The sequence below is a fragment of the Electrona antarctica genome (genome assembly GCF_951216825.1).
Source record: "Electrona antarctica genome assembly, chromosome: 17".
Classification (NCBI taxonomy): domain Eukaryota; kingdom Metazoa; phylum Chordata; class Actinopteri; order Myctophiformes; family Myctophidae; genus Electrona; species Electrona antarctica.
This window is the reverse complement of record NC_136798.1, coordinates 15,035,714-15,061,471: the sequence shown is the minus strand read 5'-3', so window position 1 is coordinate 15,061,471 and position 25,758 is coordinate 15,035,714. Positions and strand designations below refer to the sequence as shown.

The following is a 25,758-nucleotide window of genomic DNA, read 5'->3' as shown; positions in this document are numbered from 1 at the left end:
AGGACTGAAATATAACATAGTACCATATTAATCATACTCAGTGGCTGGATTTGTCACAGTGTTCATTCTGGCTTCTGCTCATATCCAATTGAAAACACTCGTAGGCACAGCAGTCAATTGGGACATACACCCCTTTCCACTTTCCACTTTTCCACTACATCATCTAACACTGAGCCCCCCACCACACGTATAAAATGCACTTTTTGGCCATATTATACTTTATATACTAAAAAAATACTTTTAGTTACTCCACTGTGCCCTCTACATATATTGCCAAGAGAAAATCCCATTGACAAGATGTTTCCTTCCGGTAAACAAATAAAACCTTTCTGGCCAAAAAGTGCATTTTATACGTGCATCTCCCGTCCGTCAGTTAGTTAGTCACCCCACGCCTCCATATATGGTCACGCCTCGTGAAATCACACCTCCATATATGGTCACGCCTCGTGACATCACACCTCCATATATGGTCATGGTGACACATCACGGCACCATATATGGTCATCTCCATATATGAAGATCACGACACTGACCTCATCTAAGCCTGGATAACCCATAGAGTATATAAAGACCGAGACCGATCTGGAGCGTTAGCCCCGCCCCCCGCTATTCATTTCAGTGGAAGTTGCTCAGTGGCGTTTTGAAGCACCCCGAAGACTTCCGGAAGTATAATTATAACTCAATGGCTCGAGTGAGCAGAAGTTTAGCCTAGTCTAGCCCCGGACCTCAATTTTGAGGTCCGGGCTTTTCACGTGACGTCATGAACGTCCGTCCACTTCCATTAAGTGCTGCAATTCCACATTTCGCCAGTAGGTAGTGGCATCTTCAACGTTGGATAGCCTTACTGGGGGCTTGGGATAACCATACATGGAGTGGAGAAGAATGGATCATCACCTAGATCTGCATCCTATCGGTGAACCAATAGGATGTACCGCTTTTTTGTGTTGGCACCCTCCCCTTTCCTTTGCACTCTCTTTACATGAGCATTTACCAAGCCCCCAGTAAGGCTATCCAACGTTGAAGCTGCCACTACCTACTGGCGAAATGTGGAACTGCAGTACTTTCATGGAGGTGGACGGACGTTCATGACGTCATGTGTGTCAGCCATGACGTCATGGCTAGGCTAAACTTCCGCTCGCTCGAGCCATTGAGTTATAATTGTACTTCCGGCAGTCTTCCGGGTGCTTCAAAACGCGTAACTTCTATTGAAATTAATAGTTTGGGGGCGGGGCTAGCACTCCGGTTCGGTCTCTATCCTTTTATTACTCTATGGCATTTACCCTGTCGCCTTTTGATTGGGTTCATGCTCTGGGTTCATGCTCTGATCTTGCACTTTGTTAGATTCATCACTTTAATGGCTCATTCGATTTCCATTTTTAAAGCACTTTAAACGTAATATAACATGAACTTTTATGAGTTTTAAATGCCATTAAATGTTTAACGGCTGTTCCAAAATGATGAAATGATTCTCTTGTCCTCTACAGAAAGACATCATCTCAAGGAAGATGTATTGCTTCCTTTGCCTACCCTACTGGCAGTGCACAAGAAATTTGGTGCTGCATTGGTCCAGTGGTTGATTACTGTAGCTCTGGACAGTTAAACAAGATTAACCCTGGACAGACAAACAGACAGGGGTGAAGTCAAAATCTTCCCCCTTCGGCCTTTGTTTTAATTACACTAGTCCTAGTTTGGCAGGGCGCACATGGGCAGTCCTGGATGGTTGGACCCCACTTTGAAACCACTGTACAAGTGTTGACCCATGAAGGTTGTACTGCAGTCAAAGAAGAATCCCTGACTGGTACTTAACAGAAGATGTAGTGTTCATGTCTCCACCGGTCCACCCTCTTCTTTCCAGCTTTTATTCCTCCCTTCATCAGAGTCATTAGCTGGGCTTGGGGTTCTCCCTCCTTTTACAACCCCCATAAAAGCCTTTACTCTCTTCATCCTGCGTCTCCATGGAACGCGAGTGTGTCGGTTCATCATCTGTGCTAAGGGCCGTCCACTCAGGCATTTGTCATTCGATACGCTTTAGCCTCACCCGGGTGGCCCGCCATCTTTCTCCTATCATTCACTGTGACTATGAACAGTTTCTGAACCAGATTAATGAAGTGTAAATTAATCGTATGGTTGTGAGTCAGTGTTTGCAGGATGAGAGATGTGTGTGAAATCCATATCTTTTCTAACTAGTGTACTATTGCTGTACTATTTCCTTGTCATTGAAGAAAATATAATAGTGCCTGCAAAGGAGGCAATAGGAACTATAGGGTCCCTGAATTTATTGTTGCTTTGGTTAATGTGTGAAGATGTTTTGATGTCCCATGTATCGCTATTAGATGAGAACATAGTGAGTGATGTTTGGGGAACAACCTGGTAACCTTTTCATATGAATAATTATTAAATCAATCAGTCTGTGTAAACAAATACCAAGTCCCTATGGAAGGGATTCTGGGAGCAGGGAATAGGAGTAGCTATGAGCGCATAAGACGGAAGTGTTCGGGTCGGATGCCCCCCCCCCTCCGCCCCATGAGAGGAATAGCAAATCTCACCCGGGGTCATGGATTGTCCGCTTATCTCCTCCTTCATGATTGCTGAGGCTTTTCCTGGGCATAACTGTAATAGGACAATAGGCATTGCCCAACAGGATAATTGAAAATGCCTCTCTATGCTCTTGTTTATAATGAGATAAGTCACACTGCAGTGGCCAAAGGTGAGGTGAAGGTCAGGTTAGCACTTGGTACTTGGTATTTCCTTGGAGTAGACTTATTATGAGAATAATGAATAATAATAATGAGAAAGAAGAAAAAAAAAGACAGGATACAACACTTGTTTTGTTTTTCTTCTTACAAATTATTTGATCGGCCCAAAACATTGTGTTTATTGTCATGATTTGTCACAACTCGAGTTGGCTTTGTCCGCAGCGTAAACGTCTTTAAATAAATACTTTTTGAAAAGTAGGAAAGGAAAATGAACAGGGAATTCTTTTCCGGGTCTCTCGTCGTCATGAAAGGGGGCGGGACTGCGACGCTCTATACTGTAGAATACAAATGATACGTACAGTAGCTTGCGAAGTTAGTTCCGTCAGATATACTGAACTCGAGGGGCTCATTCAGTGTTATGCAAGACCCACATGAACATGTCATTCGCGTAGCAATCAGCTGACCAATTGGTCAGGGTATTTAAGCTCACCTAAGACTGGATTCTTCCTGCGTTCCTTCCTCTGCATATGCTTTCCTGGTGTTGTTATGCACTGTTTGCTCCCACCGCCACCCCAGTACCACCGGTGGGCTCTGCTATTCCTGTTCCTGTCTCCTTGCTCCTTATGTTTAAAGATGGAGTGCCACAAATTTTGTATTTTTCCAGTTTTTCATGTGTCTATGAGGTGACAGTACTTCATTAGACACCCTGGGGTCGTTTTTATGTGCAATGATGTATTCCCTTTGTATTTAGGGTTTCTTCCTGGAGGCTGAACCCTTGACAGTCAAACATGCCAATGAAAGAAACTGTAATATAGTGACATCACATTATCAGCCCCTCCCCTAACCCCTCCCCCTTTTATCATACAACTACAGCTGTGGGTGCGGCTTCAGTTCAGGTGGATCACCACCAACCAGGCAAACCAGGCATACTTAATGAACTGGTGGGCGTGCACACAAAATCTTCCTCCTTATATAACAGACCTGATGATCATGTTTTAGGGTGGAAAGAAATCATGGCACTCCATCTTTAATGATGGTTGTTTAATTATGCTGATCAGGGAGAAAATTTTGCAGAGCCGAATGCCAAGATAAAATATTATATGAACACTTCTCATTCTATAAGGTTAAATCTATTCGTGAGTTATCTGACTGAACTCTCACTGTAATGTTTGCACACAATGTTAGCAATTTGTATTATGCATGAGTAAAATACTACTGAAGTGGCCTCTACCAGAAATCATATTGCTGCAATAGCGAGAGCGGAAGTACATGGATCAATGTTGGGTTGATGTTGCACTTACGTTACGACTTGGCTCTGCTCCATAGTCAGCGAGCAATGCAGTGTAATGACTTGGATCAAAACATTACAAATTAATCTAGAAACCGATGACAATGCTGAAACAGTTTCACCAGACACAGCTGTTTCCCCTCATTTACTGTCTTCAGCCGCAGCAAAACTACACGCTGTTGATGATTTGGCACAAGCACCATGCAATCCCTTTCTAGCTCATTAACGTTTCAGAAAATCATAAACATAAAGAGACTGAGTGCTTTTCGGGCCATTATCTAAAATATGTTAAGCCACAAGCTCTAATGTACCACTGTGTGCCTTGAGAGACGCTCACAAAATAGGAAAGCATATACAGTACTGTACATACTGTACGAGCCAAGTCCTCTGCATTGTATTGAGGAGGTATCACCACCATTACTGAGTGCTCTTAAATGCAAATAATGATCACCAGGACTAGTGGTATATATGGCACTGTCTATTTAGTCAAACTTGCATGCTTCAATGAAGACTTTCAGGCAAAACTAAAACCCAACACAACGCTCCCCTTTGCAAATCCATCACAACAGTGACCTTTTCCTATAGCAATCTAAGAAAGGTGAGGGAGAACTGCCTTTACAGACCCTCGGGTACTGTGTGGTGTATAAACTCTTATTTCTAGACCTAGAAGAAATGCCAGAATTCTTTCATTTATTTTCCCCCCTAAAGGCTGGATTTGTAGCCTACTTTTCTTTGACAGTAAAGGTCACAAACTGTCAGGTCTTTCAAGTGTTCCACTTGTTCACATCAATGCCATGCTTTTTATTTTAGCAGAGGTGTACTCTCCTGTATGTGCTCACTGACTGCTGGAAAATATAACTTATATTTCATTTAAAGACTACTTGGTTTGGAATATACTGTATAAGTCACAGGCAAATGCAGTGTAGCTGCAATACGTAACTAGATAAAGTGCCCCACGGGGCACAGGTCTCCACCAGGCCAGGTCAGGTTGTGGCCTCCTGGTGGTGCTATAATAGGCCAATGTGAAAAGGGTGCCATTTCTTCTTACGCCTTGGATGGCAATTGGATGATTTGAGGCATTTTGTTTAGATTTTTGGACAGAATCTGGAGTTTTTCAAAAGTCGGCCTCCTGGTGGCGCTATAACAGGCCATTCTGGAAATTCTGGGGCAGAGATTCATCGTTGGCATCCAGGGAGTTAACGGTGCTGGAGATTAGCTGGTAACAGACGGACGGACGGAGGGACGCACACGCGCACGCACACACACACACACACACACACACACACACACACACACACACACACACACACACACACGCACGGAGTGCAAAACATACTCTCTCCCCATGCCTTCGGCCTGGTGGAGACAATTACTGTTTGTGTTTGCCCTTTTACAAGGTGGCTAGGTATTATGCTGATCTTTTACACCATTGTGTGTTTGTTCATAATTCAATGACACTTTTTACTGAAGTAATTTAATGCTCTACTAGATTTAATCTGCTCTCGGTTAAGACTTCATTTGAATTTTGGACCAATGCACTGCGATGCAGCAGAGCACGATCACCAAAATGTCAAGCTAATGAGGCTTTTGCTGAAGGGCTAGCAGGGAAGTTTAAAATATGGCTGGAGGATGGTCCCTCTGTCCTTGTGTAAAATCATTCTCTAAAACACTATAAAAAAAGAGTGCTGACACAGACTAACTGTGCCTCTGACAAAAATGCAGCAGTGCCATTCATTTCTCTCTGGCCTGGCCATCAGACCAAGGAGGTCCTCTGATTCAGCATGACACAATGTCAATGTGTCCTCTGCACTGCACTCTCTGAGATCCATAAAGGCTGGGGTCTCTGCTGACCCATTTCCTGGAGGAAGTTAAGAGCTCACTGAGAGGGTGAATGAGGCTTATATTTCAATGTCCTTTTTGGGGAAAAGGGTACACCCTAAGAACATCTTTCATTATTCAACGCCTCTAATGAAAAAAGGAAAGAGACCAACCGACAATATGATATATAGCTGCTATCCTTTAAATGGAGCATAATTCCTTTTATTTCAGTGTTTGGTAAGAGTAGACGTTTTTGGAAAGTAGGTATTTATGGTATTAAACTAATACTTATGTCTTACACTAATAGTAGACCCCAAACACTGGAAAATATATTTATAATGATTATAATAATAATTATATGTATGTGTTCCGCAGCTAATCTTGCAAAGTAGGCAGATCAGTGTCATATTTCTTGGACACACTGACAGCAGGCCAAGACCTACATTCTGTAATTATTTCTCAAATCAGTCAATGACAACAATGTCATATTGACTGATTTGTCATTAACTGGTAAAGTCCATGACAATCTGTCACTCTCTGCCTAATGGGATGTCTCGCCACTAGCCAATCTATTAGATTTAATGTCCGCCACACATTCATCTCGGTCCAAGCTGTCTTAAGTCAGTCTTTAGCACTTCTTTACAGAGTTTAGCATGCTGACATGTAGCAAAGATTGCACCAAAACTAATACAGTCAAATACAGCAGCACCACCACAGACATGTAGAGTTGATAATATACTTTGTGTAAATGGGGACATGGGGAAGGAAGACAGAAGAGACCATTGTACAACTAATCACATGCTGCGCTACTCTTTCTTGGCTGTTTTATACTGTAAGCATCACTGTTAGCAAAATGCATTAGTTATCTCTGCCATGCAGCTAGGCCGAAAGCAGGGCTGGAAATTATGTTTTCTCCCATGTCCGTGTGCACGCGTCTGTGTGTGTGTCCGTGGCTAGTATTGCAAACTTCTTGACTGTTCAGTGCCACATTTCTTGTACAAGCTGTCAGCAGGCCGAGAAAGTCAATCACTGAATATTTTTCAAATTGGCCTCAGCAGTTCCCTGTATTCCTTTGTTCACAATGCAACTCACCATAAAAGCTATGCTCATTTCATCCTAAATAGATTTTTTGCCATTTTGAATTTTCTTCAAACTAGAGACAAGAGACATCTGATTAAAAATAAATAAATAAAAATCATACAGATATTTCCGATTCTACGGTATATTGATTGGCTTCCAAAGTTTGTGGAAGGAGCCTATACTGTAATGCTGCGTTCACACAGGCAGATGCAAAGATACAAAGATTCACAGCATATATTTGTCGCTTTGTATCTGAAGTTGATGCCAGTTCAACTCATTTGTAGCTTTGTATCTTTTGTAGATGCTACAAACGTCGGATTTGCTTTGTAGCTTCAGGTCGCTTGTAGCTTCATGTCGCTAGCGTCCATTGTGACCACAGTGACCGCAGCATAAGGCCTTTGGATGTTTGCTGCTGAGTGAGTGCTTTGCGCACATCAATAAGCACAGGAGACTTTTTAAACAGCCTAATATCATTTCATAAGCCTATATTTACCATGTAGGCATGTACTGTGTACATGCAATGTGTTAAATTGTTCAGCGTTCGTTCAGTATCAAGGGTCTCCTTTCTCTAAATCTATTAGTAACTATTGTGGCGACTGAATCACAACTCAGGAGCAAAGATTAGGGTTGCCTATTCACAGAGGCATTTGAGTACTATAGACGAATAACAGGTTAAGTCCAAATTTTATTCTGACCCCTCCGTGAATAGGCCTCGATGTCCTGACCCCTTATCCATCATTTATACATTATGGATAATTAGTGTGGACTTCGTATTTTATTGAACAGAAAATTCAAATCAGAAATGAACTTTTCTTTCTTTCTTTCTTTCAGGGGGAAAAGCAGTCAAAGGTAGGTGTTCAACATAAAGTTAATTTCCAGGATAAAGAAGGATCGTCGCTGGACCTCGTCACTGGACGTCATCGGTAAGTAACGGATTACTTTCACAGAGGACTTCGGTAGGTGTTCCAGAGGTGAGTATGGTATATTAGCTTCAGGATTATCTTTAGGTTTCTCTCCCACAGGTGCGGTGTTAACGGTTCAACTCAGGTAGGTGGTTAATAGGGGTGGGACGATATGGGTACCTCACGATACGATATATATCGCGATATTAGGCCCTCGATAACGATAATATCATGATATTCGATATATTGCGATATTTGCGATATATCGATATATTGTATGAAATTTCATCAACGATATATCATGATATCTGCAACTACAAAATACTTGGAACTGAAAAAACGCTATTTTCGTGCTCGGACACAAGGAGGGACACACACATAGCTGTCTATAGTGGTTGCACCACTCAAACACTAAATTAATACTCAATAAACTCCCCCTTTGCCTCATCATAATACCTCACAAACACCACCAACTGACCATTATCACTGGTATCATCATAATGCCTCACAAACACCACCAACTGACCATTATCACTGGTATCATCATAATGCCTCACAAACACCACCAACTGACCATTATCACTGGTATCATAATAATACCTCACAAACACCACCAACTGACCATTATCACTGGTGTCAGTGGACTTGTCCACTGCTGGGGAAATGCATTCTGCATTTTGTATTCCCACAAAGCTGTTTGGACAAATCACCATCCAGTAATTCAGTACTTCTGGTTGCTGTGGAATCTGATAGTGGGATTTGCTTTATTTTAGCTGTCATTTCCTCCTTTTCTAAACATGTTTTGAGCACTTCCGCATTTGACCACCAAACTTTGGTGGTCAAATGCGGAAGTGGTCAATGTTAAAGCCCAGCTGCATGGGGTTTCCTGGTCATGAATCCACGGTCAGTCCCTCCTCTTACCACTAGGGCCCAGTGCTTCAACGTTGAAGAGCCTCACTGGGGCCTTGGTCCTGACGGCTGCGACCCATGATTTGTATTGGGGAAACCACATGTTAAAATTTCTCTAAATTGTATCATTTGTATTACTTTTATAGTGTATTGTACTGTTCGTCTGGTTGCTGAGCTCTGGCTGACTGCTCTATTTTCTTTTTATGTCCGTTTGGATAGACATGAGGGCAACTATCATTTATATTCCTGACCTGATTTGTGTTCACACACAGTCTGATCATTTACAAACATAATTGACCCAAAGCACTAATGATGATCACCATCCTTTATGGCTTTTCCCCCCATTGTCCTTTGCCTTGCCATACATGCGCTGATGCGCACAATGCCCAGACCAGAAAATGACACACAACACACAGACAAAATGATGGAGGGGGGAGAGCTGTGCCTCCTCGCAGAGATTTGCACTCCACAGAGCATACCTATCTAGTTACTCTTCCTGTCACATGGGTAAAAAGTCAGTGCTTAATTTATGCTAAAAACAGACACTAGATGAAGAGTACTCGGAGTGCTAGCTCATCATGACTTACAATACTAAATAATTGAAAAATGCAATAATTGGAAGATGACTGGTGGGTGGAAAGATTTATGAAATGTGTTTATTCAGCAGTTGTTGATGCGGGTTGCATAGCTGACTATTTAACAGAAACAGTTCAGTCACTTGATTTGAGCACCCAGTTGTACGTGTACATAAAATCAAATAAAAATCAAACAAACAATCTATATGATCCCAATTTAGACAAACAAGTCATTTTAAACTGTAATGCATTCTTCTCAATGAAGTCTTCTTCCCTGCAGGTAAATATGTTAACATAGGCTACACATGTTTAAATAATCAATTAACCCCAATGTAGGGCTGCAGCAGTTAAACTAATCAATGTAATCAATTTAGTTTAACAAAACGATCAATTCAGAATGTATGTATTTATTGTCATTTATTATTATATTTAGATGGTTAGTGCATATGGTAGTGTGTGTGATATGAAATGTTAGCTTATAACACAGTCATTGAGTTAACATCATTGAATGATTACCATGTTATGTTCGTAGGCACCTGGAAAAGTAAACTTTGAAGTTGCTTGTCACTTCAGTTTAGCGTGCAAGGGGGAAGGACAGTCTATAATTAATCCTGTTTTTTTGTATTGTATTATTTTTATTTATTTTGTGTGTTGCTACATTGAGAGCCCACGCAAAACTGCCCAAAAATCACTTTCACCTAGAAAATCCATTCACATTTTTTATAATTCAGCTGACTGTGGAGACACATGCTGGAACTTTTTACTTTGAAATGTTTTATAGTTTCTGAGTTATTTAATTTAAACGCCAAATGCATTCTCAATGGCGAAAACACAAACTTTGGCACCACGTATTTAAAAAAAAAAAATCATTGTTTTGATTTTAATAAAAAAATAATAGAAATATTTCTTTTTTTTTCTTCTTTTTTTTAAAAAGACGTCCACAGACGTCTTGGGCTATGCCCGTGCGGTAATACCAAAGACGTCCACAGACGTCTTGGGCACAAAATGTGTTAACCCATTTAGAGCTGAGGACGATTCTACAAATGCCTTCTAAATCGTGACAGTTTTCTGAAAAACCCATGTTTCTATGTCAGTCGTTCTCAAACATTTTCATGTCAACGACCCCCCCAAAATATATGTAATTGGCCACCGACCCCATCTGAAAATATGTTGTTCCAGGGACCTCCCAGATGCAAAGATTTGAGTTTAAAACGTTCGCTCTGAAAGAATATATATTCAAAGATTTGTGCCACATTTTAACGATTATTAAAAAATAGCAAATCTACAAGCTTGTAGATCTGCTATTTTTCAATAGCTCAAGTATAACATGTTTGAAACACCAAAAGGCGTTCCCGTCCAGAATGGGTTGAACCACACTTTGTGAATGAACATCCACTTATCCTTTCAAGGGTATTTATTATATAAATTAATTATACAGTATCATTTTATATAATTTATACTTCAAGGCACATGTCATGTAGAAGCATGCCTTCGTGCCATGTTAAGATGTTATGGTTATCTGTACTGTTACTCTCAGCCTATACATAATCCAAAACTGCAACACTTACTGCAATCAATACATACTGTATCAATGGTTTGTGTTTGTGGATATACTCTGTGAAAGCTGACAAAAGCAAAAACACAAAATGGAGATAAAGCAATATGGTAATTCTCTATCCGATGTGTACCAGACATGAGATGCCAGCCAATCGAAACTCAATTACTAGAGTTAACGGATAATCAAAGACTAAATTGTCTTATCTGTTTAGCTTATTTAAGCTGTGTGTTGTAGTAGGGAAGAAAGGGAAGAAATGTAATGCTAATTTTCTCATTGAAATAGCGTTAGAACAAATTCCACATAGCTTTTAAACAGATACCACAGAAAGGGTAATTTAAAGTTACTAATCATGCTTGTATCATTTGATACAAGCATCAAAAAGCAAAGCACTAAATTACAGTGACATGTTTATTTACTAAAACAAAGATTACATTTTGATCTTGTTGAATGGCTCATGCCCCATTACTGAGTTTATGACATGGCCACCTCTGAGGCTCTGACAAGATTTGGAGAGATTACCCTCTCTCTCTCTACTGAGAGACTGCAGCCTGCTCAACCAGAGATGATGACAGAGGACAGTAAATCAATACATTTCAGGATGGAGAAAACTACAAGCATGCAGGGCCAAATATGTCTATCCTTGTATCCTGGCTGTTTTAGCTTCTTTTTTATTTTTGTGCATTCAACCACAATGTCAGAAAAGATTAATAACCTAATACTTGTTGTTTATTATACTGTAGGTAGGTAGACTATAAATCACATTTTGGCTCTGTCGTTTGTCCCAATTTGTTCCCATATAATCTTGTACATTATGTACCTGATAATCTTACTCTTGTGACTTAAGATAAATGAGTGTATTGAATCTCACTGTGCAACCTCATCTGGACTAACACAATATCACAAATAAAGGGCATCTTCTCATTTGTTTAGTCATATTTTATTCCATGTGCCCCTATGGGCCAGCATGCCAAAATGTGAACATATCTGGCACATGAGTTCTTTAAAATGGATATGTGACCCAAAACATATATTATAAAGAATAATGATCAGTTTCATCCTAAGCAGTATCGATCTTTCAGGAAACAAAATACTATTTTCTTTCTGTACCTTTTGTTCATGCACACTATACAACCTCAGTCAACTCAAAATATGAATTAACTTCTTCGTTTTCTATATATCATGTATGTTGTCAGGCACCTGTCACCGCCACACTCCTTACACGCAACTGCTTTATGTAAACCTTGCCTGAACTCTCAGCAAGCAAACGAATCAATACAGACCATTACCTTGCAAAACATTAATATTGTGGTCTACTGTACATGCATCATTGCAATTTTCTCAAGCAGAAAATGGGCATTCTAACCTCTGAGCAAGGTTCCAATAGGAAACTTCACATTTGACTGATATATTGTATTTACGGAGATATGTCTTAGTAAAAAACAATTCCATGGCCATGATTATTCAACTCTGAAAGGAAGACAGTATACAGGAGGCAGAGTAAGTGATGGACAGCTTTGCCCTGAGAGCCAGTGGGGTAATATGAGCCACTTTTTTAGATTTTGCATTATAACAGCCATAAAATACAATTCAATACAATACTTCAGGTTCTTGGGCACCCCAGAAACAAAAAACATTTGCCTAGCACTAGATAATATAGTAATAATAGTGCTAAATCAGCTGATCACTGAAAAAAAGTGTTCCTTTGGCACAACTTTGGCCCCAGACAGAGTGGGGTAAGTTGATCATGCATAAAAGCTTACACGATATTCCAATTCTATAATCTTCATAGAATAAGATTGTATCACAATTAACGATAAAAAACAAACAAAAAAACTGTCTCTCTTCACAGACTATATGTATTAAATAATATGTGGTGTACAATCAGTTTTTAAGAAATATATACTTTTCTCAATGACTTAATGTAGCCTCAACTTCCACAATCTGAACGAATAAATGGTAAACAGAAGGACAGCCCAGATATCACATCCGACATAAGTTCATGTGGTAACTAGCATAAAAAATTCCTGATGTGTACTAGATACCACCTTACACTTATTTATTCCCCCTCAGACACAGGAATATTTTCAGGAGCTCAATTAAATCACTTTAAAAAATACCATTTTGGCTCTAGTTCATTCTATATGTACACTGTATGATCCAAACATCACATGGCTACTGTAATGTGAAGATCAACCTAACTGGTACTAGTGCATACTGGATATTGTTTTTGGATTCCTTGGCTCATCTTACCCAATGGCTCGACTTACCCCATTCTCCCCTAAGTGCTTTGCGGTGTGCACTGTGCTTGTAACAGAGCAACACCCAGTAAACAGTCAGGTGGCAGGAATCTCATTTGCTGGCCTATTTTCAAGACTGTCACTATCATACACTTCTACGTCTTGAAGACTGGAGGCATTTGTTTCATCCCCGCCACTGCCATCACTGTTCCCGAAGGCGATACCTCCCATGAAAGGGTACATGCTGTGAGTGTACAGGTCTCTAAGGTCATAATAAGGGACATCTTGTAGTGCAGCTTGGCTCAGACACTTCTCTATAGCTTTGTTTCTCTGGTAGTACCTCGAAAACTTATTGAAAATGATGGTGATGGGCAGGGCCACCACCAACAGGCCGCATACAATACACAGGGTGGCCACAATCTTCCCTGCCAACGTCACTGGGCAGGTGTCACCATAGCCTACTGTGGTCATGGTGATAGTTGCCCACCACCAGCCTACAGGGATGGTGCCCAAATCCGTGTCAGCCTCTTCCTTCTCAGCAAAGTAAATGAGGGCAGAAAATATGGAGATGCCCACGGAGAGGAAGAGAAGAAGCAAGCCCACCTCATGGTAGCTGTGACGCACCGTGGCACCAAGCGCTCTAAGCCCAATAGAGTGACGAGCCAGTTTGAGGATCCGGAAAATTCTCATCAAACGCAGGACCTGCACCACTTTCCCCACATTCTGCAGGTCCTCGTTCTCCTCTGCTGCCTCCTTATCCACGGTCTCAAAAGCTAAGGTGGCGTAAAATGGTAAGATGGAGGCCACGTCTATGATGTTCAAGGGGTTCGCCAGGAACTTCCTGGGAGAGGGCGCTACAATGAGCCTGAGGATGAACTCAGTCGAGAAGCAAACGATGCAGATCACCTCCAGGATAGCCAGGACGGGGTCCTCGATGGGCTTGTCATTGTCATCCAGCTGCTGGAACTCGGGCATGCTGTGGACACACATAGCAACTATGGAGGTCAGCACCACACTCAGCGATGCCACAGCAATGACCTTTGACCCTCGTGAGTGCCCTGGGTCCTCCAGCCTTAGCCACACATAGCTCCTCACCTCTGCACACCATCTGCCTTTGAACTTGTGCAGGTCTTTGTCAATGGCAGAGAGCTCCTCGAATGAGGAATCGAAGCTGGGCTCCTGTTCGTCACTAAGGACGTCCCAGTCTCTGTCCTCAATGTACTCCTTACGCTCGTGGTACCAGTTGCTGCAGCACGGGCTCAGGTACAACTCCAGAACGCCCCAATATTCGATCTCCTGGTTGAAGGAGTACACACACAGCTCCTCCATCATATGGATGCGTCCCGTGTTGTAGAAGTTCATCACACTAAGGAAGACCCGGGGATTCCTATCAAAGTAGTACTCTTTCTCCGCGGGGCTGTAGTCATCGCACAGCTCCAGGATCGCCGCCTCGCTCTGGCAGTGCAGCAGACAGGCCAGCCGTGTGTGAGGGAAGCGGAGCAGTGTGTCGCGGTCCACCACATGTCGTACACCTCCCACATTGAGGTGGACCCAGTCCGCCTCGTTTCCACGCCGGTGGAGGATTTGCCCGTACCCCATGGTGCTGCTGGTTTCCCATAACGTGCATTGGCAGAGAAACGATGATGAGAATTAATGGGCTGGTGGGGGGTGGGGGGATATATCACACAAGTTTTTAGGAAAATATCAAGGTTGTGTATTTGTAGTTGCCCATAAAAACAAATTGAACAGATTACTTATAAAACGCAATTGTTTACTGGAGAAAATTCCAATACAGCATCAATATGACATTTTGAAGACCTATACAAGGCACTGTCAGAAGGCTACAGGATTAACACCATGATAATCAAATTTCAGAACAGGCTGTCTAACTCTAACAAATTACCCCAACCATAGTTATTCAAATAAAGGTATAGTTCTTAACCTAATTCTGTTTACTGGAAGTCGTGAAATTATTATTATTACATTAAACATATACATTCTATTTATTTATTTTTAAATCTAAGGCTTCCACATATGCAACCATAATGCTCTAAGCGTTTTTCTTTTTCAGTTAATTTGCTTTATCTAAGCTTTTTCCCCCCCTTTTCAGTTGATTTGGTTTTATCTTGGTAAAATTATGTACATTTTGTAGTCAAGAGAGTAAAGTTCTAACGTACCTGGACCTGTAGCCTTTCTTTCCATTAAAATAACTTTTAAGTTTTTATAGTTTTCACATTCTTCTGAATACCAGATCCAACCGCTGTTCCATCCTTCAAAAGCTTTCACACGACAAAGCCAGTCGATGTGCTGTGGCGCTCTCTGCCAGTGTGAGTCCACTCCACGGACGGACGCGCTTCCATCAACGGGGCAAGCAGAGCTCTAACAGGGTCGTTGTGCAGAGCGCTGTTTTTCCTCTAATGTTAACAGGGAGGGGCTAGCGGAAAGAACTGGCAGAGTGGGAGATGTCTAGTTGTCTACCGTATGTGGAAACTACAGGCACAAAACAATATAAGCAGTATTTATCATAGCATACGTTGGATTTTTTTTTTCAATTTCAATGTTTTGTAAATTATCCTGCCATACTTTTTGTAAATTATGCCGCAAATGTATTGATTGATTGATTGAAGTATTTATTAAGTACATTTCAAGCACAACTCAATACAAAAAACTGTTGTGGACGACCCAATAAAGCACTACACTTGTTTACAAGATGAAAACGTGTTGTTTCCATTTAATGCTGCTGCTTGTTCATGCGAGCATTATAATATTGCAAATATATACATAAACATGATGTTTTTGCATAGGCCTACTGTACATTATTTTGTCATAAATGCTTCGATGTTTCTTGGGGTTAAAATCCTCTTAGACCTTTTCGAACTGTAGGCCTATACTTTCCCTTCCTGTTTCCCCCCCTCCAAACTGCTAATAAAGTATTCAATCAATTTAATTATAGCCTATATTGATTGGTCAATTTGGTCGTTTTGTTAATGTTTAGATGGAGCATAAATTGTTAATTATCCAGTGGAGTTAATCATCGGTTCCTTCTTGCAAATCTAATAAAACTTGAAAGTAGAACATGTACACCTATAGCTTAGGCTATGTTAACACACATTTGATGAATTGAAAATGGTGGGCCCTATTGTAAACAAGTGTAATGCTTTACGTCCACTCACAGTTAATTGAGTTGTATACTTGAAATGTACTGTAATTCTGCAAACTGTTAATAAATCAATCAATCAATCAATCAAAAGCAAGATACAGTAGTGATCGAGGAAGAAAGAACACATTTTTTCTTGCTTAAATAGGCTTAGTCCCATTTCTTGTGAGTTCACCATGCCACCTATTTTACATGAAACACGTGTTCCATAAAATTGTAATGAAATAGTACGTCCACTTCACCAATTCTTTGTTTCATTTTTTGCCATTTTGGCTACGAACTAAAGTTTATGTGGAGAAAGAAAGTGAGAGCAGCTGGAGAAATGTGATTGTGGTCGATGCCTGTGCATTGAACCAGTAGGGGCACTGCCCCGCATATTCCTTGAAGGTTGAATTTGTAAAATACATTGTGTGAAATTTGTGAATCATACTGGCTATATGAAATTGCAGAACTAATGCACATATAGGAAGCATTTGCTATGTTTCACCAATTTCAATTGAAACGGGCCTCCGTTTTGAACAGAAAACAATTTGAATCAACAGAATAATGATGTCATAGGTATATATGGGGGCCTCATATTTGGTCTTGAAACGGGCCTCCAGATTCCTAAGGCCGCCTGAATGCACATTAAGCTATATTTAAAATATATTTTAAACTGTATGTAACTTATAAGTTATAACCTCTGAGATTCTTCAGCAGGGTCCAAACTGACCCTTAAAATTAACCTTTGAGAGTCATGGGGTTCCCCTCCACTGCTGTACTATGGTGACTTGAGGTTATACTGGCTATGCAGCCTATCAGAATTAGCTTCATTAGAGACTAATAGATTTCACCTGTATTTGGGTGTGGTGAACCCTCACCTACACCACCAGGCTGCTGGTGTGTGTGTCACTAAACTTTAACAGATAAAATATCAACTGCGCTTCTTCAAAGCCATGGGACATTTTTTGGGATCAGGGTTTGTAGTTTTATTGTTATCGTTTGCTGGATTTCATATAGGCTAATGTTTTCTTTTATATATTCAAAATATCTCTCTCTTTTAGGTGTCTCATTCTCCTGATAATGGTTGTAAGCATACAAGCACAAAAGAAGGCCTCTTTTAGTAAGCAACCTTTGACCATTGGTCATATGTCATTGCCACTATAATGATGACTATATATATATATATATATGTCTTGATTTCTCAAAAATAAAATGTCTTATGTCAGGTCTTAGTTCAAAATGCCTGGGGAATGTAATGCGTGTGGACACTAGCCCTCTTGGGGGAAATCTTCTTGAAGTTTCTGCTGGGATCAGTGAGTTGAACTTTCTGCATTTATCCACTTTTAAATAATGCAAACTTCTATGATATTAGATTATGACTTTCATTCTGCCCTCAGATAACACTGCCATTCCCCTTACACCACGTTTGGCTGCACAATGTGGATTTAGCATGAAGCTACACCCACTGGGGAATGCCACCATCTATGCATCTCTTCAAAGCTGTTTTGCTCAAAATGTGGTAATGTGAAACTCGTGCTATCCTCTTCAAAATATATGATCAAATGTCTACTGTGATGCGTTTCTTTCTTTTTATCGTTGAATTTGTGATTGTATACATTTTCCCCATGTGGTTATAGAAAGATAACATCTTTACCTCTACCATATGGTTCCGTCTACATGGGAACCATATGGTAGAGGACGAGCTCTATCGGGTCGCAGAAACCTGCCAATACACCACCTGGGCCTCCAGAGAAATCCTCTGTGACCGCAATTATATGGAGGCAAGTAAATGCAGGAAGATTTGCTATTGCTACATTTAATATTGTGGGTTTCTCATCCCCATGAACACCGAGTATATACTTAATGTCATTTGAAGGGGATGGATTGCCACTTAACAAAGGAATGACCTTGTCTTTAGGTGTCTGTGAGAAGAGCAGTTCCAGATGATTATACCCTGCCGGATCATCCTGTCCCTAGGACAATCATGAAGTCGGGTGACCCCCGTCGAGCTGCTAATGCAGAGGTTAGGATGGCTATTGTGAACCTTTTTCCTTTTATATTATAGAAAGGTTTTCACTTCAGTGCTGATATGGCATTCCGTTTACAGAAACGCATGGGCGCTTCAGGATTCAAAGTCTCAAGAATTGTGTTCTATGCTCCTGACACAACGGAAACGTCTGTTATGACAGTGGATCAGGCTCAAAGAAGAGGTTATGGACTAACCAACACCCCCACACGTTTGGTTCTCAGAAGCCCTCACAATGCACCGGAAACATACACCCAGAATGTAAGTTGGTTAAATGTATCTTTTTCCCCTTAATTCATACTGGTGTGGTGTGATCAAAGTTCTTGGCTATAATGGTTGCTTATGAATGCAATGCTTCAAGCATGCTTTGGAGTTTCAACCAATAATCACCCTTTCACCTGAATACTGTGTTTATACAGAAACCAAGGATTGGTTTACACTTTTTTTACATGAGGGTTTTGTGCATCGAAAATAGCTGATCTACAGTACAAGCTCACAGCATGTAGTGCTGCGGGCATTCTGTAAATCAGCACAACACTTGTACGCAATTCAATATAAATCAGACTTAACTATTTAGTTTCTAGTTTAGTTGTAGCTTCTTTGTATTGGATTAATACAATACTACTTACAGTACACCAAACGTTGTCCCTTAGGTGGCAGGGGTTCCCATGACGGTGCTTAGAACCTCAACCATCTTTGAAAGGAAGTGGTTGGTAACTCAAATTGATACAGCAGTTGCTTGTCCAACAACAGGTGATGGTTGAGATGTTTGCTAAATATATTTACGAACTCAGTATAGTATTTTCCTCTTCTAATCTGCAGTGTTTGGAATTTCTTTTTAAGGAAGTGTTTCCTTCTACACTCCACATCTCATCACTTGGACCTTGCCCTGGCACATTGACCCACTTGTCTCCTCAAAGAAATTCAGACTGTTGGAGGTGCACATGGGCATTGATGGCCAGAGACTAGCCGCCTCTGAGATGGCTGCCAGACAGTATACCATGTCTGTCAAAGAAATGTATATCATTATTGAAATTCCAGTTGGGGCAGTTGGTGGCTACTTTAAGGTCAGTGCAATCGTTTCATTTCTGAGGAATTGCTTTGTATGTTAAGTATTCTGCTAACACCCTGCCTCATTTGATACAGCCACATGCATGTTTGAATTTGAAAGCCAAAAACGACACCGTAAAACCAGTCCTTTACAACTTGACAACTAAGTAGACATTGGTAGTTAGATGTCCTGTTTGTGGGCACCTTGATAGATAGGTACAGTTTAAAAAATGTGGACTCACTTTTTCAGAGCCATGTGGAAGATGACCAGTACCTCATTACATACACTATAGAGCCAATGGTGGAGATTAAGTGGCTTGAAGATGAAGATGAGGCTCACGAGGAGACAAGTTACAAAGTTCTCTTCCCTATCACAACACCGTTCATTTCCAGGCCACTAGAAGTTCTTGACAGTGAGTGTTGTCACACAGTTAAATCCTCTGTTTGAAATGAACACAAGGGGCTTACCATGTAGTATGATTTATTCTACTGAGCTGTCTTATTCTTTTTGTTCCACAGACACTGTTCATGCAGAGAGGATCTTCAAGGTGCTGCTTGGGCCGTTAGGCTCTGATGTAGAATTGGTGAACATTTCTTTCTCCACTCAGGTTCTGTCTGTGGCAGAGTGTAACATCAGAGGCTATAACATCCAGGAACAGTCCCATAATGACTCCAAGGCCTTCTCACTTGAAGTGCCCTTCACAGACCCTGTTGTCCTCAAACAGGTATGTGCCATTGTCAATTTGGGAACCAAAAGCAATATAGCCTATTGTATTATTGATCCATTTTAACCTCTTATAAAAGCAAACTCCTAATCAATCTCCTCAACAGAATTACTTGGGTGTTACATCATACTCGCTTCACATGATGTTCGGCTTAATCGTCTTGCCGGAGTTCTCGCCATTCGCTCATTCTGTTTTTCTGAAAGCTGCAGTAGTAGATCTAAGTATGTGTTTTTTACTAAAGCAATTCACAACCTGACAATAATATTTCTATAGCACATTACGAACAGATGGACATTGCTTATAAGCTTGGGTTTACTGTGAAGCAATTGAAGTTATTATTGTATCAAGCAAATTAACAATAGTTGGGTTATACAGAGGTCTGTAATTCAAAATATTAATGGAAGTTCATATTCTTTAGTAGTAGTTGGTCACAGTTGGCCCCAAGAAAACTTGTCCAGTCTAGTGGCAAATTCCTTCTGGCTTCTCTATTCTGCCTATACATCACTCTTTGTTCAAATAACTATTTTGGTTCTATTTTTCTATGCAGTCCCTCCTTCTGTCTCTGGAGGATGTGATGATGAGAAGTTCTACATCACTGTGAAATATGGCTCCCAAGGATTCAACTTTCAGACCAAAGTAGGAAAGCGAATTTTAACCGCAGCACTGGCTGAGGAGTACCGCTTCACTGAAAATGGAACACACTTCAGTTTTGCCGTACCATCTTCAGCCACTGATGTAGCATTTGAGGTACAATAAAATGTAAAGTAATGGTATATAGCATAATGAATGCACTGTATACATGTTTCTGGGAACTATTTTTGTGCAATTCCTCTCAGGCAGTTAAGTCTTCATCCATCAGGACCAGACTGGATGTTGCTCTGAGGAATCCAGAAACCAACGCTTATGTCGAAGACTTCTCTGTAGCTTGCACTTTCATTTCAAAAACACTAACAGGTTTGCACACAGGTTTGCACTATGACATGATCCATGATATTACCTAGTAAATGATTGACTGTCCTTTTTTTTTTTTTAATAAGAATGCTTCTCTAATGGAACAATCACTGCCATGGCAGTGAAGTTGGAAACCGTTCCAAATCTGAACCCAAGCCAGCTGACCCTACGAGACCCTAGATGTGGTCCAGTTTCCAGTGATGACCGATTTGCTTCCTTTGTCTTCACTGGCAGCTCTTGTGGAACAACCCGGAAGGTAAAACGCTTGAAATCGATGAATGGAACAAGTTGCCTTTTGACTAGAAGATAAAATATCTCTCTTCCCTAGTTTTTCTCTGATGTGATGGTGTATGAAAATGAAATCTCCCTGCCAGTTGACCTTGGAGTGGAATCAAGAGGGAAAACGGAATCAAAGTCGGATGACCCTGAATATGAGTATGAATATTATGATGGAATTGGTCTCCTATTGTTTCAATTATGTCTGCTATGGATGATGATGTCATTTTCTACTATCCTCTATAGGTTAAAGGTCACCTGTTACTATAATGTCAATACCACCTACTCTGTTGCCTTCCTCGTAAGGCCACGCGACAATGAACCTTATGCTGAACCTGCAAAAGGACAACTAGAAGTTGTAATGAGACTTGCTCGGGGTAAGGATCCAATCCATAATATTTACCTTGTAGTATTAGTAATCCTTGTCAGTTCTGATTAATAATGAGATGAGTTTGACGGCAATGAGTAGGCTTTCAGGCAAATGGAAATTAATTCAAGCCCTTGTTAAACGGAATACTCTAAAACGTAATGAATAGATATATATTTTTTAGATTTATTTTGGGGCTTCTATTCTTTATTTATAGGACAGTAGACTGACAGGAAATGTGGAGTGACACAAAAAAGGTCATCTGGATCGGGATTCGAACCAGCGACACGCTGGCATTGCAGCCTAGGGTGCCCGGACCACCACGTCGGCCAGTTCAATAATACTGGTTAAATCATGCTTTTCTCTCTGCTAGATGAGTCCTACGTTGACTTTCATGAAGATGATCGGTACCCTGTATCAACATACCTGCGTCAACCTTTATATTTTGAAGTGGAGCTAAGGTCTGCCAGTCCCAAAGTGGAGCTGAAGTTGGAGAACTGCTGGGCAACACTTGGTAATGATGGAACATCCCTGCCCAGATGGAACCTCATCATTAGGGGGTAATATGCTGTGTATGTGTGTACACACTGTTATCTTTTTCTTTTCTTTTTACCTGCAGAGCTTCCAGGTTCTCATTCATACTAGTTAAGCAGCACAGCTGACTGAGCTGAGCTATTGTAGTCTGTCAGTGTTTCTCACTGTATTGCCTTGTCCACCAGAGGGTGCTGGAAATGCCAAAAACTCTGTTTGTAGTTTAGTTGCAGCCATTTGGCTCAACTCTGCACACCTCTAGGTTGTCTTGTTTTGGGATATACTGAATTGGGGATTGGAATTCCACACCTAAAGTTTCATTTTTTACTTTAAAAAAAATGTTTTTAACTGTTATTTCCTCTGTCAGCTGTCCCAACCCAATAGTTGATCCATACCATGTAGTGTTCTACACTGTCGGGGCTGATGCTAGAATACAGAATCCAGCTCACTTCAAGCGCTTTGCAGTCCCGATGTTTGCCTTTTCCACAGAGGAAGATAATATCAAAGGACAGGTAACGTCATTGAACAGTAGAAATGCATTATAGAGTTCAGATGATCCATTGTTAAACTCTTTGATCCATAAGTTCCATGCACATACATGATCCATGTATATTTGTGGAGGCAATACTTTACATTGCATGCTTAAAATGCTTTCCCATGTTTTTGGAATATGACCATAATGTAAAGTTATTTACATATATTGTTCCCAGCCTTATTGACTTAATAACTGAAATGGGTGTAAGGGAGCAGATGTACACTATGCATTTAGTCAAAAGCCCAAATCTTTGTTCAGCCTCTACCAAGTCTGTTCTGTTCCAAATCTTGTAGATATATGTCCACTGTGATGTGGTGATCTGTGATGTGGAGAATCCAGGGGGTGGACCATGTGACATACAGTGCTCTACCGAAACTAAAAGGATAAAAGGTTTGGACTGAGTCAATCTGAAATGGTAAATGCATTCATCATGTTGACTGATTGTATTTCTCATTTCCTCAATAGGTTGGAAGCGATCGGCGGATAACTTCAAACATGTGCCTGTAGTGTTTGGACCCATACTGTTTTTGCAAGCCAAATAAATGCATGTTTTATGACAATTTGTGCAGTCATTTTCTTACATGTCGGATCAAGGTAATAATCATCACGTGCTCGATGTAACAGACTACAATCAGTGAATCAGTCTTTCAATCCTTGTATTGGTACTGAACTTGAATGTATAACTTTGTGGCCTAAACTAGAGGATAGATACTTTGAGATGGACCAGAACACAGATTAGACAAGGTGCGCTAAACTAGAGGACAGATACTTTGAGATGGACCAGAACATGGATTACTAGACAAGGTGCGCTATCTAAGCATTGGTTCGCTTTAATTAATGTGTTCAAGGAGGGCGATTGATAGATAAATTCTTGTTTACAAACTAATGTCCATTTGGTCACTTTACCATATCATCCTGAACTTTGGCCCAGGCTGTGTCATTCATATTTTGTCACCTTACTCTTTCATATCATAATTTTACTCCCTGGCCTACTGCCTGTTTACACAGCGTTGTTCATCTTATCCATACAATGTCATGTCATCCTGTTTATGACATATGTTTTCATCTCGGCCCCATTTAATATCTTGTTGACTCCTTGTTCAGTCTCCATACTGTCTCTTCTCAGTCACTAAGTTATAGTACTGTAGGCGCTGTTTCTAATTCTACATGCAGCTCCCGTGTTATCAGTCTAGTGTGACCTTGGCTATAGTGAGTCAGGGAGAGCTTTTCTCTGTTAGAGTTCACAGCTGCAGGGAAAGTTTATCAGCAGGTTTCCATAGCAACGCCAGCTTGCACGCTTTCCCGGCTCAAAGCGACATCAATGTGCGGGACCAAGGAGATTAATTCTACGTTGCTACACCATCCCGATTCCTCATCATCAATGCGCTGGACTATAATGAGAGATCGCCAAACTCCAAAAGGAAATCTCCTGAAAAGGAATCTTTGAAATGTTCCATAGTTTTAGAAATGTAGTGCTTTCAAATTTGAGAAATTTATTAAGGGGGTCAATGGCAGGTTTTGGCATGTCAAAATCACTTTCACCTAGAAATGTTTTGTAGTTTATGAGTTATTTAACTTAAACGCCCAATGCATTCTCAATGGCAATAGCACAAACTTTGGCATGCTACTATAGTCCTACATACTTACACCTAGAAACCCCATTCAAACCTATTTAGGTTCATCTTACGGTGGTCATGTTTGCCTGAAAATGAATCTTTGAAATGTTCCATAGTTTTAGAAATATAGTGTTTTCAAATTTGAGAAATTTACAATGGGGCTCAATGGCAGATATTGGCACGTCAAAAAAGCACTTTCACCTAGAAACTCCATTCACACTTTTTATAATTCAGCTTACTGTGGAGACACATGCTGGAACTTTTTACTTTGAAATGTTTTGTTGCCTGAAAAGGAATCTTTGAAATGTTTCATAGTTTTAGAAATATAGTGCTTTTAAATCTGAGAAATTCAGAATGGGGGTCAATGGCAGATTTTGGCAAGTAAAGATTTGAGTGGGGTTTGAACCCACAATCTCCAGATCATGCAGCCAGTGTGCTAAGTCACTGATCTACTACTGATCTACTTGCTACCTGCCACAATAAAGTCTGCTGTTCCCTTTGAGTACAACATTGATACAAAAATAAAATACAAAAAATAAAATAACAAGATTTGTCTATTGTTTTTTTTGCTGTTGTTTATCTCTAGACATTCGAATGTTTATGCACCACAATGGAAACAAGTCTCTGGCTCTTCTGTCATCTATTCGGCCTTTTAAGACCAGCATGCACAGTGGCTCACTGGGTACAGAGCCTGCCTGGGAATCAGGAGGCTGCAGGTTCAAGTCCTGGTTCTGACATAGTGTCCCAAAATCATGAAAATTTTACATATTATATTATGCCGTCCCAAACCATGGACTATAGTATGTAGTTTTTTCATGATTTTCATATTTTTTTCAAATCCTCCAAAATCACGAAAAACGACATGCTATAGTATGCCGTCCGAAAAAAAATATAACTTTGGCATGCTACTAGTCCTACATACTTACACCTAGAAACCCCATTCAAACCTATTTAGGTTCATCTTACGGTGGACATGTTTGCCTGAAAAGGAATCTTTGAAATGTTTCATAGTTTTAGCATGCCGTTTTTCATCATTTTTGAGGATTTGAAAAAAAGACGAAAATCACTCTGAGACGATGGGCTATAGCCCATGGTCTCGAACGGCATACTATAGAATGCCGTTTTCCATCATTTTTGAGGATTTGAAAAAAAGACGAAAATCACTCCGAGACCATGGGCTATAGCCCTTCGTCTCGGAGTCATTTTCGTCTTTTTTTCAAATCCTCGTTTTTCATCATTTATGACCATGGGCTATAGCCCATATCGGACGGCATACTATAGCATGCCGTTTTTCATCATTTTTGAGGATTTGAAAAAAAGACGAAAATCACTCCGAGACCATGGGCTATAGCCCATCGTCTCGGAGTCATTTTCGTCTTTTTTTCAAATCCTTGTTTTTCATCATTTATGACCATGGGCTATAGCCCATATCGGACGGCATACTATAGCATGCCGTTTTTCATCATTTTTGAGGATTTG

General features: G+C 40.5%; 3 protein-coding genes across 3 annotated transcripts in view; 1 reads left to right on the top strand and 2 right to left on the bottom strand.

Moving 5' to 3' along the window:
- zpax1 (zona pellucida protein AX 1) overlaps positions 1-25,758 on the bottom strand; it is a 190,801-nt gene that overhangs the window by 90,098 nt on the left and 74,945 nt on the right. The gene's annotated exons all lie outside the window — the stretch shown is intronic.
- LOC306940500 (delayed-rectifier potassium channel regulatory subunit KCNS3-like) lies at positions 13,160-14,662 on the bottom strand (the record flags this gene model as incomplete). The annotated part of the gene is made up of 1 exon (XM_079525598.1): positions 13,160-14,662. The coding sequence occupies one exon, from the start codon at positions 14,660-14,662 to the stop codon at positions 13,160-13,162; it is 1,503 nt and encodes a 500-aa protein (XP_079381724.1).
- On the top strand, positions 17,029-23,223 carry LOC306941373 (uncharacterized protein). Its single transcript, XM_079526807.1, has 21 exons — positions 17,029-17,178; positions 17,264-17,322; positions 17,429-17,515; positions 17,600-17,721; positions 17,840-17,983; positions 18,121-18,225; positions 18,310-18,489; positions 18,882-18,981; positions 19,072-19,295; positions 19,529-19,691; positions 19,798-20,003; positions 20,110-20,224; positions 20,551-20,750; positions 20,840-20,957; positions 21,041-21,210; positions 21,283-21,389; positions 21,477-21,607; positions 21,971-22,157; positions 22,496-22,640; positions 22,957-23,053; positions 23,129-23,223. The coding sequence occupies exons 1-21, from the start codon at positions 17,156-17,158 to the stop codon at positions 23,203-23,205; spliced, it is 2,760 nt and encodes a 919-aa protein (XP_079382933.1). The 5' UTR covers positions 17,029-17,155; the 3' UTR covers positions 23,206-23,223.